Here is a 14,925-nt window from a genome sequence, read left to right as displayed (position 1 = left end):
CCGTAAACAAAAATATCTAGCTTACAGCCACATGATACCTTGAGAAAATTGTCGATCGCAACGTTTCGGAGTCTGAATCAACAGGAAGTTACGTATCGTATTTCCCGCCATTTCCACGACCTTTACCTCTAAAAACATGTGTAACATGCTACCGACATGTCCGTCTGATTCAAATAGACATTGCTTTATGCTATCTTACAGGAAACAGATTCACGTACATTTCCTAGCACTATTTCCGAAACAACCGATCTTGTTGTAGAAGATAGTGATAGTAACAATACACAAAACTAACCCAATATGTGTACATATAGATAGGGGTGTTTCGGTGCACGCTATTCTCACAACTTCCCGTTACACAATAGTTCCATTTCACTAAAACAAATCATTCTGGTTGTAAGATTGCCGGATGTTTATAATACAGACAAAATGCCAATTGCCATCAGCACTGAAAACAAACTGGCTGATTATTTATAGAACCCAGTGGACTATAAAAGAGGGCATTTGTGTGTTAAAGATAAAAGATGTAAACCAGTTGTTTATATGTTTTATTTCAGTTTACACGTGCACGCAGTTGGAAGGTACAATCACAGGAAATAACTGGAGTTTCATTGTTGGTGTATAATATGGTAAGATCTTTTCAATCTTTACGGTATAAAAACTGGTCTGAATGAAATAAAACATTTCCCTGTTTATAACAAATATATTACAATAAAGCCTCCACACTGATGCAGTAAACGGTGCCAATAGTGTATGCCAAGTTCTGCCTGAGTACATTACCTAACTATTCCACCTGATACGCTGTGTTAGGTACTGTTCTGCAATGTAGACAGTGCTGATTAATAGTGGCCCAGGGACAGGGAATTTAACACTAATAACATACCCGGGGCGTGGAATAAGAATAACAACAGCGGAATATATCATCAGAACCTGGCATTCCAAGTTGACGGAAGGACATGATGTATTCCGTAACGCTTGAGGACTTCCAAAATATAATGCCAAGTTTTCTCTAAATACACATATGTTAAATGTGAGCGACACACTACTATACATTGTACATCCATAGTGATTAAGGATTAGTGATATAACCATTTAATGATTCAATCATAATTATATGTATCAGGTATAACTAACCTTAGTTAATTAACTAAGTTAATCCCCGTTATAGGTACCGGATCAAACCAAACTTAGTTATAAGTAACAAGTTAATCCGACATTGTAGTTACAGGTACCAGATCAAGCTAACTGAGGTTATAGTTTCCACATCAAGTTAAACCTAGTAATAAGTCAGGTTAAGCCTTAGTTATATGTATCAGGTCAAGTTTATCTTAGTTATAGGTGTCAGGTCAAGTCAACCTTAGTTATAAGTACCAAGTTAATACTAGTTATATCCACATGGTCTAGCTACCCTAGTTATTGGTACCACGTCAAGCGAATCCTAGTTATAGGTTCCAGATCCAGTTAACCCTAATTATAGGTATCATGTTAAAATTACCCTGTAAGCTTCGTTTATCAGGCCGATGACCCATAAATTGAGCGGTAAAAAGGTGCTCTCGGAGGAAGAAAAAAAGAATAATTTGTGTAATGAAATGATACGGAAGATGAATACCATTTTATAATGAAGTGTAAGTGTTATGCAGACATCCGTCTCAATTTGATTACGGTAGGAATCTTAAAGTGTACATACAATGGATTCAGTTTATACATGTCAAAAATACAAAAACACTATGATTTAGGAACGTATTAACATCAGCAGTAAGCACAGCATGAATTTATTTTCAAATTTACCATTATAATCAGGTTTTATGTTATCCTGGCGAGAAAGCTTCAGTATGGCTGTGCAGAATTTACAGAGAGTTGTATAATTTTCGTGGTATTATATTGTAAATGACAGTAGTAATTGTTACTCTCTTTAAATATGATAATGTTTAGGACAATGACGTAGTCTATGATGAAGACGATGTTTAGAATAGTGACGTAATCTATGATGATGTTTAGAATAGTGACGTAGTCTATGATGATGATGATGACGATGTTTAGAATAGTGACGTAGTCTATGATGATGATGACGATGTTTAGAATAGTGACGTAGTCTATGATGATGATGATGACGATGTTTAGAATAGTAACGTAGTCTATGGTGATGATGACGATGTTTAGAATAATGACGTAGTCTATGATGATGATGATGACGATGTTTAGAATAGTGACGTAGTCTATGATGATGATGATGACGATGTTTAGAATAGTGACGTAGTCTATGATGATGATGATGACGATGTTTAGAATAGTAACGTAGTCTATGGTGATGATGACGATGTTTAGAATAGTGACGTAGCCTATGGTGATGATGACGATGTTTAGAATAGTGACGTAGTCTATGATGATGATAACGACGATGTTTAGAATAGTGACGTAGTCTATGGTGATGATGACGATGTTTAGAATAGTGACGTAGTCTATGATGATGATGATGATATACACCGGGTCAAGCTAGCCGTAGTTAAAGATACCAAGCCAAGGTAACCATGACTCTAGGTACCAGGCTAAGCTAGCCTGAGTTATAGCTTCTATTTAAGCTAACATTTGTTGTAGATAATATGCAAAGCAAACCGTAGTTACCGGCACCAGGTCAAGTTCATCAAAGTTAAAAGTACCATTCAAGTTAACCTTTGTTATATGTATCAGGCCAAGCTAACCCTAACTACAGCCGCCAGGTTAAGTTAGCCGAAGCTTTAGGTACAATGTGTTTCATGCTAACCCTTGCTATAGCCACCAGGTTAAGTTAACCGAAGCTTTAGGTACAATGTGCATCATGCTATCCCTGGTTATAACACCGCCTGTTACACCAAAGTCCCTGTCATTCAGATCGACTAGCTAGGTGTCGGTACCAATTAGTGGCATATCTATCTAACCGACAATCACCTTACCATGGTTTTCCTGTACGCCACATTCTCTCAACAAGTGCGAGCAAGCAAAAACAGCAACAGTTGCCGCGAGTTGAAAATGATGATATCTTTTCATTTTAAAGCAATGATTTATGTACAGCCTCTAAGCACAGAGGTCTATAACTCGTATAACAACAAAACACGAGAGAGAAATTTACCAGCGAAAAAATCGCCGGTATTCGGCCAAATACTATTTCATTTTTTTTCATCTTGTCACATATTTACATAAATTACCTACATTTACTAACTTTTCACTCAATGTGATTCTGAAACAAGACCGACAATTTCCCAGATGTAGCTATGTATGTCCGCTGAAATTCAGATCAAATTAGGCTGGTATCGCGTGAGAGGATCTCCGTCAGTTACATAAGTAAAGTATTCAGTTCTAAAATAGTCTCAAAAACAGACTTCATTTCGTGTGGTACGTCATTAAAATTAAACCAGCCGCCATTGTTGTAATTACAGAAATAGGAACGAGGCAATTTTACAAAGGACAAATTCATTGGTTGATTTCTTTTATTGTAGTTATTTATAGTATGTTACACGAGCCCTCCTTCATTAAAACGCTGCAACCTGCCCCTGTGCTTCGTCACAGAAGCCATGGAATATATATTTAGATCCCAGCGAAGGAGCTTTACGTCAAATCCAAGTTCTGGCCAACCTCAGGAGGGAGATAATCATCAGGGGCAGAGATCCATTCGCGGAAGCCTTACTTCATATCGAAGTTGTGGGCAACCACAGGAAGGAGATAAGATAAGGGGCAGAGATCCATTCGCGGAAGCCTTACTTCATATCGAAGTTGTGGGCAACCACAGGAAGGAGATAATCATCAGGGGCAGAGATCCATTCGCGGAAGCCTTACTTCATATCGAAGTTGTGGGCAACCACAGGAATGAGATAAGATAAGGGGCAGAGATCCATTCGCGGAAGCCTTACTTCATATCGAAGTTGTGGGCAACCACAGTAGGGAGATAAGATAAGGGGCAGAGATCCATACGCGGAAGCCTTACTTCATATCGAAGTTGTGGGCAACCACAGGAAGGAGATAAGATAAGGGGCAGAGATCCATACGCGGAAGCCTTACTTCATATCGAAGTTGTGGGCAACCACAGGAAGGAGATAATCATCAGGGGCAGAGATCCATACGAACAAGCCTTACTTCATATCGAAGTTGTGGGCAACCACAGTAGGGAGATAAGATAAGGGGCAGAGATCCATACGCGGAAGCCTTACTTCATATCGAAGTTGTGGGCAACCACAGGAAGGAGATAATCATCAGGGGCAGAGATCCATACGAACAAGCCTTACTTCATATCGAAGTTGTGGGCAACCACAGTAGGGAGATAAGATAAGGGGCAGAGATCCATACGCGGAAGCCTTACTTCATATCGAAGTTGTGGGCAACCACAGGAAGGAGATAATCATCCAGGGGCAGAGATCCATACGAACAAGCCTTACTTCATATCGAAGTTGTGGGCAACCACAGTAGGGAGATAAGATAAGGGGCAGAGATCCATACGCGGAAGCCTTACTTCATATCGAAGTTGTGGGCAACTACAGGAGGGAGATAATCATCAGGGGCAGAGATCAATACGAATAAGCCTTACTTCATATCGAAGTTGTGAGCAACCACAGTAGGGAGATAAGATAAGGGGCAGAGATCAATACGAGGGAGCATCACTTCATATCAACTTATGTTGGGGTTGCGGGATTGTTGCTACCAAGAAATGGAAAATTTACAGCAGAGAAATTGAAAACATCACGCTTATCAATCAGCTTGGTGGAGGAAAATATCGAGATACGTGTCACTGGGCACAGATCGACATGAGAATGATGACATTAGAGGGCACTGGGCAACATGAGGGTGATGGCATTAGACTGCACTGGTCAACATAAGGTCGATGAAAATACAGGGCATTGGTCGACATGAAGGCGATGACATCATAAGGAAAAATTAAACACGAGAATGATGAAAATACAGGGGCACAGATCGACATGAGCTAGATGACAATGCAGGGCTACACTAGTACACTGTACACGGGACTCTGATGATCTCTTAGTCTGACTTGATACAGTGCATGTTTGGTCTCATCGAAATCAAATCTGATAATTTGTATTATACACGCATTTCACACGTTTCTTTTAATCTGTAAGTATTGGGGAAAAAACTTCAGTAATTGTTTATGTTCGACCTGGTCTCGGAAGCAAGGACTGAGATGTTTAAGTACTCCGTTAAGATCTGGGCTCGAATGTAAGGTTTTCGTTGTGCTTCCGAACAACGTTGTGATCAGAATATAATTTGCTAACTATCATAAACGAACTATGAAATCGTTGCCTTATAAGTACCATGTCAGGTCATTGGAAGAGGATGTTACTGGTGTTATTGGAGTCGGTTCTTTTATCAAAACAATGAGAAACACAACAAAAATAGACAATTAATAAACGCATCGAATTAAAATAAGCTCCGAATGGTCACATCAAGCTTCATTATCAGTTACACAGAAAGTCAATATTGCACGATATTCTAACAGTACGAAATTATTTTTCATTCTCCTTATCTTTCAATAATTGTAAGGATTATGACCACTACCTTTCAACAATTCTGACAGTTATGATCATTACATGTCAATACTTGTGAGAGTTATAGCCCTTACCTTCCATGACGTACACCAGAGAGCCAATCTCGCCCTCATTAATGATGAGACTGTCCTGGGTATATTCCACTGGATACATACAATCAACGATCTCTCGGATCTGACCCATGTCAAGATTTTTCATAAAGTCGTTGTCAAGGATTGCCTGTTTGATGAGGTCTCTGGTACTGTAACGTAAAACAAGAACACTTTACTTTAATACATCTTAGGAATGTGATACATCTGCTCAGAGCTAGAATCTCAAAGGTATTAGACCAACATTCAGCGTCCGACATCCGATACAACATAACGGCCCCGAAATATCAACACAGGCCCGACAATTCATAACAGTTCTGATACATAATAACAGTCCCGAGAGACACACCCTCTGCTGTGGTCAGATCAGCCTGGTCAGAGATCCCGTCGACACCTTTCCCCTGTATTCAGAATAGTCTGGTCAGAGATCCTGTCGATTATCTGCCCCTGTGATCAGAACAGTTTGGCTCGAGATTCAGTCGACTCTCTGCCCCGGTGATCAGAACAGTTTGGCTCGAGATTCTGTCGACTCTCTGCCCCTGTGATTAGAACAGTCTGTCTCGAGATTCTGTCGACTCTCTGCCCCTGTGATCAGAACAGTTTGGCTCGATATTCTGTCGACACCATGCCTTGTGATCAGAACAGTCTGGCTCGAGATTCTGTCAACTCTCTGCCCCTGTGATCAGAACAGTCTGCCTCGAGATTCTGTCGACTCTCTGCCCCTGTGATCAGAACAGTCTGGCTCGACATTCTGTCGACTCTCTGCCCCTGTGATCAGAACAGGCTGGCTCGAGATTCTGTCGACACCATGCCTTGTGATCAGAACGGTCTGGCTCGAGATCCTGTCGATTATCTGCCACTGTGATCAGAACAGTCTGGCTAGCGATTCTGTGGACTTTCTGCCCCTGTGATCAGAACAGGCTGGCTCGAGACTCTCTCGACTCTCTGCTCCTGTGATCAGAACAGGCTGGCTCGAGATTGTGTCGACACCCTGCCTTGTGATCAGAACAGTCTGGCTCAAGATTCTGTCGACACCATGCCTTGTGATCAGAACAGTCTGGCTCGAGATCCTGTCGATTATCTGCCCCTGTGATCAGAACAGTCTGGCTAGCGATTCTGTGGACTTTCTGCCCCTGTGATCAGAACAGTTTGGCTCGATATTCTGTCGACTCTCTGCCCCTGTGATCAGAACAGTCTGGCTAGCGATTCTGTGGACTCTCTGCTCCTGTGATCAGAACAGGCTGGCTCGAGATTCTGTCGACACCCTGCCTTGTGATCAGAACAGTCTGGCTAGCGATTCTTTGGACTTTCTGCCCCTGTGATCAGAACAGTCTGGCTAGCGATTCTGTGGACTCTCTGCTCCTGTGATCAAAACAGGCTGGCTCGAGATTCTGTCGACTCTCTGCTCCTGTGATCAGAATAGTTTGGCGCGAGATTCTGTTGACACCATGCCTTGTGATCAGAACAGTCTGGCTCGAGATTCTGTCGACTCTCTGCCCCTGTGATCAGAACAGACTGACTTGAGCGTCTGTCGACTCTCTGCCCCTGTGATCAGAACAGTTTGGCGCGAGATTCTGTCGACACCATGCCTTGTGATCAGAACAGTCTGGCTCGAGATTCTGTCGACTCTCTGCCCCTGTGATCAGAACAGTTTGACGCGAGATTCTGTCGACTCTCTGCCCCTGTGATCAGAACAGACTGACTTGAGCTTCTGTCGACTCTCTGCCCCTGTGATCAGAACAGACTGACTTGAGCTTCTGTCGACACCCTGCCTTGTGATCAGAACAGTCTGGCTCGAGATTCTGTCGACTCTCTGCCCCTGTGATCAGAACAGACTGACTTGAGCGTCTGTCGACTCTCTGCCCCTGTGATCAGAACAGTTTGGCGCGAGATTCTGTCGACACCATGCCTTGTGATCAGAACAGTCTGGCTCGAGATTCTGTCGACTCTCTGCCCCTGTGATCAGAACAGTTTGACGCGAGATTCTGTCGACTCTCTGCCCCTGTGATCAGAACAGACTGACTTGAGCTTCTGTCGACTCTCTGCCCCTGTGATCAGAACAGACTGACTTGAGCTTCTGTCGACACCCTGCCTTGTGATCAGAACAGTCTGGCTCGAGATTCTGTCGACTCTCTGCCCCTGTGATCAGAACAGACTGACTTGAGCGTCTGTCGACTCTCTGCCCCTGTGATCAGAACAGTTTGGCGCGAGATTCTGTCGACACCATGCCTTGTGATCAGAACAGACTGACTTGAGCGTCTGTCGACTCTCTGCCCCTGTGATCAGAACAGACTGACTTGAGCTTCTGTCGACACCCTGCCTTGTGATCAGAACAGTCTGGCTAGAGATCCCGTCGACTCTCTGCCTTGTGAACAGAACAGTTTGGCTAGAGATCCCGTCGATATGTTGTTGATATGCCATCACGCTAAGCTTACAGATATAATAAAGTTCTGTCCGACTTATCTGCCTAGCAGGCACGTTAATAAGCAATGTTGTTGTTATTGACATGTACATAGAGGGGTAAATGACCAAACAAGTTCATGGTCATCCCTGCAAACTACCTGGATACAATTTAAAGTCCGCAGGTGTACATCCAAATTATATCTGAGATACAACCATTAACTTTCTTGCCAATAAATGGGCGTTGTCATCCCTTAGTTGTTATTAAAGAGGTCTCCATACCTAAATCAATGCTCGTGTATAATCATGACAATATAGCTAACTTACATGTTTCTAAATCATGATCTAAACGCATCAGTAAATCAATTTATAACGTGCGATAGGTCTTAATGTTGGAGGGAGTCTGAGTACCCGGGGAAAAGTCACGTGGTCGGGCAGGTGATCCTCATATTTTTTTCAGGCGGGATTTATATTAGATCCGCACTAATATCTCAAAGTATCATTGTTACAGATCCCGATATTAAGACTCAAACTCCGATATTAAGACTAGATCTCCCGATATTAAGACTAAATCTCCCGATATTGAAATTTGATCCCTCTACGACCAGCTTTCTGAGCTTGGTATAGAATCCAACGCGCCAGTAACGACCGGAAACTTTGGATCAATTCAATTACATTTTATTTACAGGATGGATGTACGTACACATTCCATCTGCAACACTCAGCGAAATATGAATACACGTGTAATGTACGTGCACGCTGTCTATCGATAACATACAACTGACGGAATCATCAGTCATAAATCAAGGTTATTGTTGTTAACTTGACCAATCATCGCCAATTACCTAATCTGTCGTTACGGACGACTTCCGGACTTTATTTACATCGTAACAATAATTGATGTATTCCTTTGTTTCGTCTGGATTATGGTTTATGTACATAGTCAGATATCGATCACAGTGACGTCAATGGGATTGATTTAATATAGAATTTATGTTATTAATTCATGTAAGTAAATTTCGGTCCTGTACTTTATAGAGTGTACAAGCAACACAAGACTACCATTTTATATGTAAGACAACCACCTAGTACAATCTACTGGCACTGCATTCATGATTCATCACAGTGTAGTGAGCGTAACATGTTTTATCTGATATAGTAATCCTACATCTAAGATCAGATCTCGAGGCACTCCTAATCAAAACAAAAGATAAATGCGAACACCACTCGCAGAGATAAGACTTTTCCTGATAACCTTGATCGAGTTGATAATACAAAAACAAAACATCTATAATTTTCAGATATATGTCGGGCGGTTTAAACGTGTTGGTATTCTCGAGGACGAGAACAGAATGGTGAAAGAGTACTATGACGTACACAAAATAATTTAATAAATTTAAATGTATTTTAAAAACATATATCTTACACACACGATCCACCCTAGTTTTTCATATAACACGTGGCTACGGTATATCTGTCTGTGTGTTTGTAAGACAATTTGTTAATGATAAAAGAATTGGAGAAATCCTGCTCCATAAGCTCGTGTGAACGATGTTTCAACGATAACGGACTATTTCCGTTATAGTAGACTGCACGTGTTGGCGAGTACATGTTGCCTTCTGTCCGTCATGCATTCCGCTCTACAGTCACACTCGTCGGTAGAGGGTTGGCTTTTCCCCGAGCGATACGGATGATGAGGAGCTCAATCCTGGTTTGTGTCAGCAGATCGCTCTCAAAAACATATCGCAGGTTTTGTGGGGAAGCTTTTGATGTAAGAAGCATGTTTGTGAAGCGTTATCAGTTGGATGGAAGTATATTGAAGCGGAATGTTAAACTTGTATCTCACGCTTATCACCATAAATGATTTACAATAAGTATATCTAAAAATAAACTTGGAAGTGAAATGTTTGTCGATCTTATCGCCAAATCCACAGACATTTCTCAATCGGATAGCATAAAGATTTCTAAAAGAAAACAAAAACATTTCTGGACAACTCAATTTGTCCGTTTGTTTAATTTCTCCGGTATCTTCCGCCGCTGACATGCACGTGTCGGTGCTTTGATTTTGGTGCGGGCACGTGTAATTGATGGTGCAGGGATTAGGGTACGTGAACGGGTCGTATTGGAAGGAGAAGCCCTAGCGAACACCAAATCTTCATGGCGACTGGACTAATTGGCGGAAACATGGAAGTGTAGATATTGCGGTATCGAACGCTACCTGGCACCATGTCCTAGATCTTATCTTGAGATATGGCGCGTGCGGAGCGGACGTGAGTTTTCACGTAAGGTTGAGGACGTAACTATATTACAACAGTACAGAAGAGTTAACTATCATGGTTATTGTCTACTACAAATCAACTTTATCTATACCTGAAATATTTCCTGTAAACAGTGTTAGTAACTAATTTCAACGATCGTCAACACGTGCTAAGGAACGGTCACTTGTTGCGTATCGTCTTTTTACACTTTATTTATTAAACGAGTTTTACGTCCACTATTACGGCCTTTCGGCCCTCAGCGGACGAGTCTTTTAACACAATTAATAGGGGTCTTCATAACACGATAACTAACGGTCACGTGATAATCTCTTAACCACAACTAATACATGCATGTCACAATAAACAACAGTCACGTGTGGCTGATCATCTCTTAACCACAACTAATACACCACAATAAACAACGGGCACGTGTGGTGGATCATCTCTAAACCACAACTAATGCGCCACAATAAACAATGGTCACGTGTGGTGGATCATCTCTAAACCACAACTAATACGCCACAAAAAACAACGGGCACGTGTGGTGGATCATCTCTAAACCACAACTAATACGCCACAAAAAACAACGGTCACGTGTGGTGGATCATCTCTTAACAACAACTAATACGCCACAATTAACAACGGTCACGTGTGGTGGATCATCTCTTAACCACAACTAATACGCCACAATTAACAACGGTCACGTGTGGTGGATCATCTCTTAACCACAACTAATACGCCACAATTAACAACGGTCACGTGTGGTGGATCATCTCTTAACCACAACTAATACGCCACAATAAACAATGGTCACGTGTGGTGGATCATCTCTAAACCACAACTAATACGCCACAAAAAACAACGGGCACGTGTGGTGGATCATCTCTAAACCACAACTAACACGCCACAATTAACAACAGTCACGTGTGGTGGATCATCTCTTAACAACTAATACACCACAATTAACAACAGTCACGTGTGGTGGATCATCTCTTAACCACAACTAATACGCCACAATTAACAACGGTCACGTGTGGTGGATCATCTCTTAACCACAACTAATACGCCACAATTAACAACGGTCACGTGTGGTGGATCATCTCTTAACCACAACTAATACGCCACAATTAACAACGGTCACGTGTGGTGGATCATCTCTTAACCACAACTAATACGCCACAATAAACAATGGTCACGTGTGGTGGATCATCTCTAACCACAACTAATACGCCACAAAAAACAACGGGCACGTGTGGTGGATCATCTCTAAACCACAACTAATACGCCACAATTAACAACAGTCACGTGTGGTGGATCATCTCTTAACAACTAATACACCACAATTAACAACAGTCACGTGTGGATGATCATCTCTTAACTACAACTAATTAGGGTCTCATAACACCATAAACCACAATAGTATAATTTGTTATAGGTTATCTCTAAAGAATACCGATCATGTTTAAGTTACGGTCACGTGTAGGAGAGTTTTTATTTACTACATTTAAAACATGTGTTGCGCGTTAAAACATATTTCTGATGATGAATTAACATCACCCACTTGGTATCAAATATGTTTATACAAAACTTATTACCGGTGAAGTATGAGATACCGTTATGATATTACATAACTTGTCTTGTTAAAGTGACAAACGATGTTATGGTAATGGATGATTTCACATGTAAATAGAGGACCCTTACGTTTCCAACAGCGAAAAACAAGCTGACACCAGCACATGTCTTTTGAAGTCTTAACATCTTAACAAATACTACATACAAACAAGTAGGTACATTGTACATGTATCTGACCTCACTTCCGGTTTGGTTGCTAACAGGTATAGCCCTTCAGCGTTTACATACGCGCGTGCTTTGTTACCGAATAGCATGCACTACAGTGTGAGCCCCTGTATACGGATACTTACGGTGGTGTTTTAGGAATTCGTTTAGCCTTGTATAAACTCAACACAGAATGACATGCAGGTTCCGCAGATATGGCTGTTCTTTTGATACGCTCCCGCGTCATGGCCATCCGTTTTTTCACAGGGGGTGTTGTTGCTGGTTTTAGGATGGACCGATACTTGTCCAACTCATTCTGTAGTTTTTTAATGAGGACGTCCTTCTCATCTAACTCGGACTCCAACTCGTCAATGAGTTCGTCCCTTTGACGTAGTTCCTCTATCTTTTCGTTCAGTGACATCTGTAAATCTCGGAGTGTTCCCATGATGTTAAATCCTTCACACACCGGGAAACCACTGGGTTCCTATCGGGGCCCGACGTCCGCATCCGTCTCAGTATCCATTCCTTTTTTTATTTACAGGCAATTGTCATCAGACGGAGCTAATGAAGCATACTATTCCAGATACGGAGCAAGGCAATGTAATACCAACTGTCAATTGTAACAAGGGAACCGAATTACAGCTACAGACCAATTAAAGCCAGCTCTTTGTATCACTGACGAGTTCTACACTTCTGTAAAACACGTGTAATTACAGAAATGTATAGATCTTATGTCCAGTCAGCCGTAAGACTGACCGTTTTTGACCTATTTTTATTTCATCGGACACAACTTTTACACAGTGAACAAGTATAATCCCACGACTTGGTACAGAAGTATTTGTACTTAGAACGTGAACTCCAACCATTCCTGATTACCACAGCAACCTAAGGAGTGTACTGGAGTCATTTCTTATCACCAATTTCTGATCACATACCCCCTCCCCTTGGTACAAGTACACTGTGACGTAACTCCACCGTGGTATTGATGGCTTGTGTCTTGTGTTCTCTCCGCACGCGAGGCAGGTTTTTTTCTGCCTCAACACGCCCTCTGAATCCTCAAAACATTTCCATTACGACACCGATTTTATGAAACAGGGACCTCGAGGATGTGTAGGTTTTTTTTTGTCGTGGAACTTGACTCCCCCACACGGAAATGGATATCTCAGCTGTTAGCGCACGTGAAACGCTGGCATAGCCTCACGTGTAATTAGAAATGTAAGTATTTCAATTAGACAGTGGGAACCTCTTCCACGGACACGTGGGGTCGTAACACATTTACAGTAATTTCAAACACGAGTAGGATCCTTCAGCCAGCCTTAACTAGTCAGTAATTTTACTGTAACTTGGCTGTCACGGCATCATTTTAACTTCAATTAGCCTTAGTTATGATATCTTCAAACTATGTCTTTTTCATCTGAAACATTCGGCACTTGAGTGTGAACTAGTCTGTCCCGCTTAAGTTCGGGTGTGATACGGGTCAACAACTCAGTAACTGAAGAAGGCGACATCTAGTGTCTGTTTCTCGTCAGTGTAGATTATTAACTGTTCCGTCTCCTCTCTGATTTAACAAGGCACTGTATATATAATGCATGAAGCTCATAAAACCGCCAATGATTAAAATCCGAACGAAGCCGACAATTTCACGGCATGCACACCTTTCAACCAAGAATCAATTCGTCATTACCAGTCCTATTTAGGCCTACTAATGTCCAATGACTTGGAAAAAAAATTTGCCTGGTGTTATTAACACATTGGCAACAATGACACACTTGGAACTATTGAACCAACATTCCATCGGAACACTTTATCTATGGACACCCCGAGAGAGCCGAGTATCTTTGGAGATATGCGCTAAACCCAACTTTACGGAGCTGTTATTAAGGCCTATCGCGGAACCTTTGAAACGATTTGTAAATGCCGTGTCTTTACCGGGCGACCGGTAAGGTATTTGTGGATGGTATATACAAAGCCCCGATAGTAGGAGAGCTTCACAGCCCGCTCATATCAAGCCGTAAAACGATAGTTTACATTTTGTTTCTTTAATGCCTAGAGATTCTCAAATCATTTGCAACTTACAGCAAAGGTAAGAAGATATAGAAATAACTTGCACGCGAACTAATGGTAAACAAATCACCAGCGGAAATGCCTTTTACCCGTCCAGAGCCCGACTGTGTACAAAAGCTGCTGGGTCTGGCCTCTGCCCCCCTGGCTCTGTCCAGGGTCAACTCGAGGACGTACCGGACACGCCCACAAACCTTGACCATTAACTTCAAGAAATAAATTGTTCAAAGCAGTATTAAACATAGATAAGAGCGAATGGAACATCTTTTATGTAGCAGAGTGATTCGCTCTACGTTATCATCATTCCGAGTTTTGACAGACTAGGAAGGTCGGGGTCTACAAGGACTCATTATAGAAACGTAGTCCCAGCTTTAGCTGAAACAAATAAACTGTTGATACAAACGTGCCACTAACCTCAGCAAAGATAAAATGAAATTACTACATCATTATGTTCGCGCTGACATTTATGTTTGCACAGATAACAATGCAACTGTACCGCTCAATTTAACATTCTTAACAATGTACGTATTGCTAAAACCGACAATTATGTTTGTATCGGTAACACTAAGAGTTATGTTTGTACCGGTAACACTAACAGTTATGTTTGTACCGGTAACACGAACATTTACTGTTTGTACCGGTAACACTAACAGTTATGTTTGTACCGGTAACACTAACAGTTATGTTTGTATCGGTAACACGAACATTTACTGTTTGTACCGGTAACACTAACAATTATGTTTTTACCGGTAACACTAACAGTTATGTTTGTACCGGTAACACTAACAGTTATGTTTGTATCGGTAACACGAACAT

General features: G+C 41.6%; 1 protein-coding gene across 1 annotated transcript in view; it reads right to left on the bottom strand.

Annotated features, from left to right (window-relative positions):
- The window catches only part of LOC132543952 (cGMP-dependent protein kinase 1-like), a 102,107-nt gene that overhangs the window by 56,018 nt on the left and 31,164 nt on the right, over positions 1-14,925 (bottom strand). Inside the window, exon 2 of the mRNA XM_060207510.1 lies at positions 5,600-5,766. Within this exon, the coding sequence (XP_060063493.1) occupies positions 5,600-5,766 (167 nt within the window). The remainder of the gene's footprint in view (positions 1-5,599; positions 5,767-14,925) is intronic.

The sequence above is a fragment of the Ylistrum balloti genome, unplaced genomic scaffold (assembly GCF_031769215.1).
Source record: "Ylistrum balloti isolate Yb309-2 unplaced genomic scaffold, AGI_CSIRO_Ybal_v1 Utg369772, whole genome shotgun sequence".
Taxonomy (NCBI): domain Eukaryota; kingdom Metazoa; phylum Mollusca; class Bivalvia; order Pectinida; family Pectinidae; genus Ylistrum; species Ylistrum balloti.
This window is presented reverse-complemented; position numbering and strand designations above follow the sequence as displayed.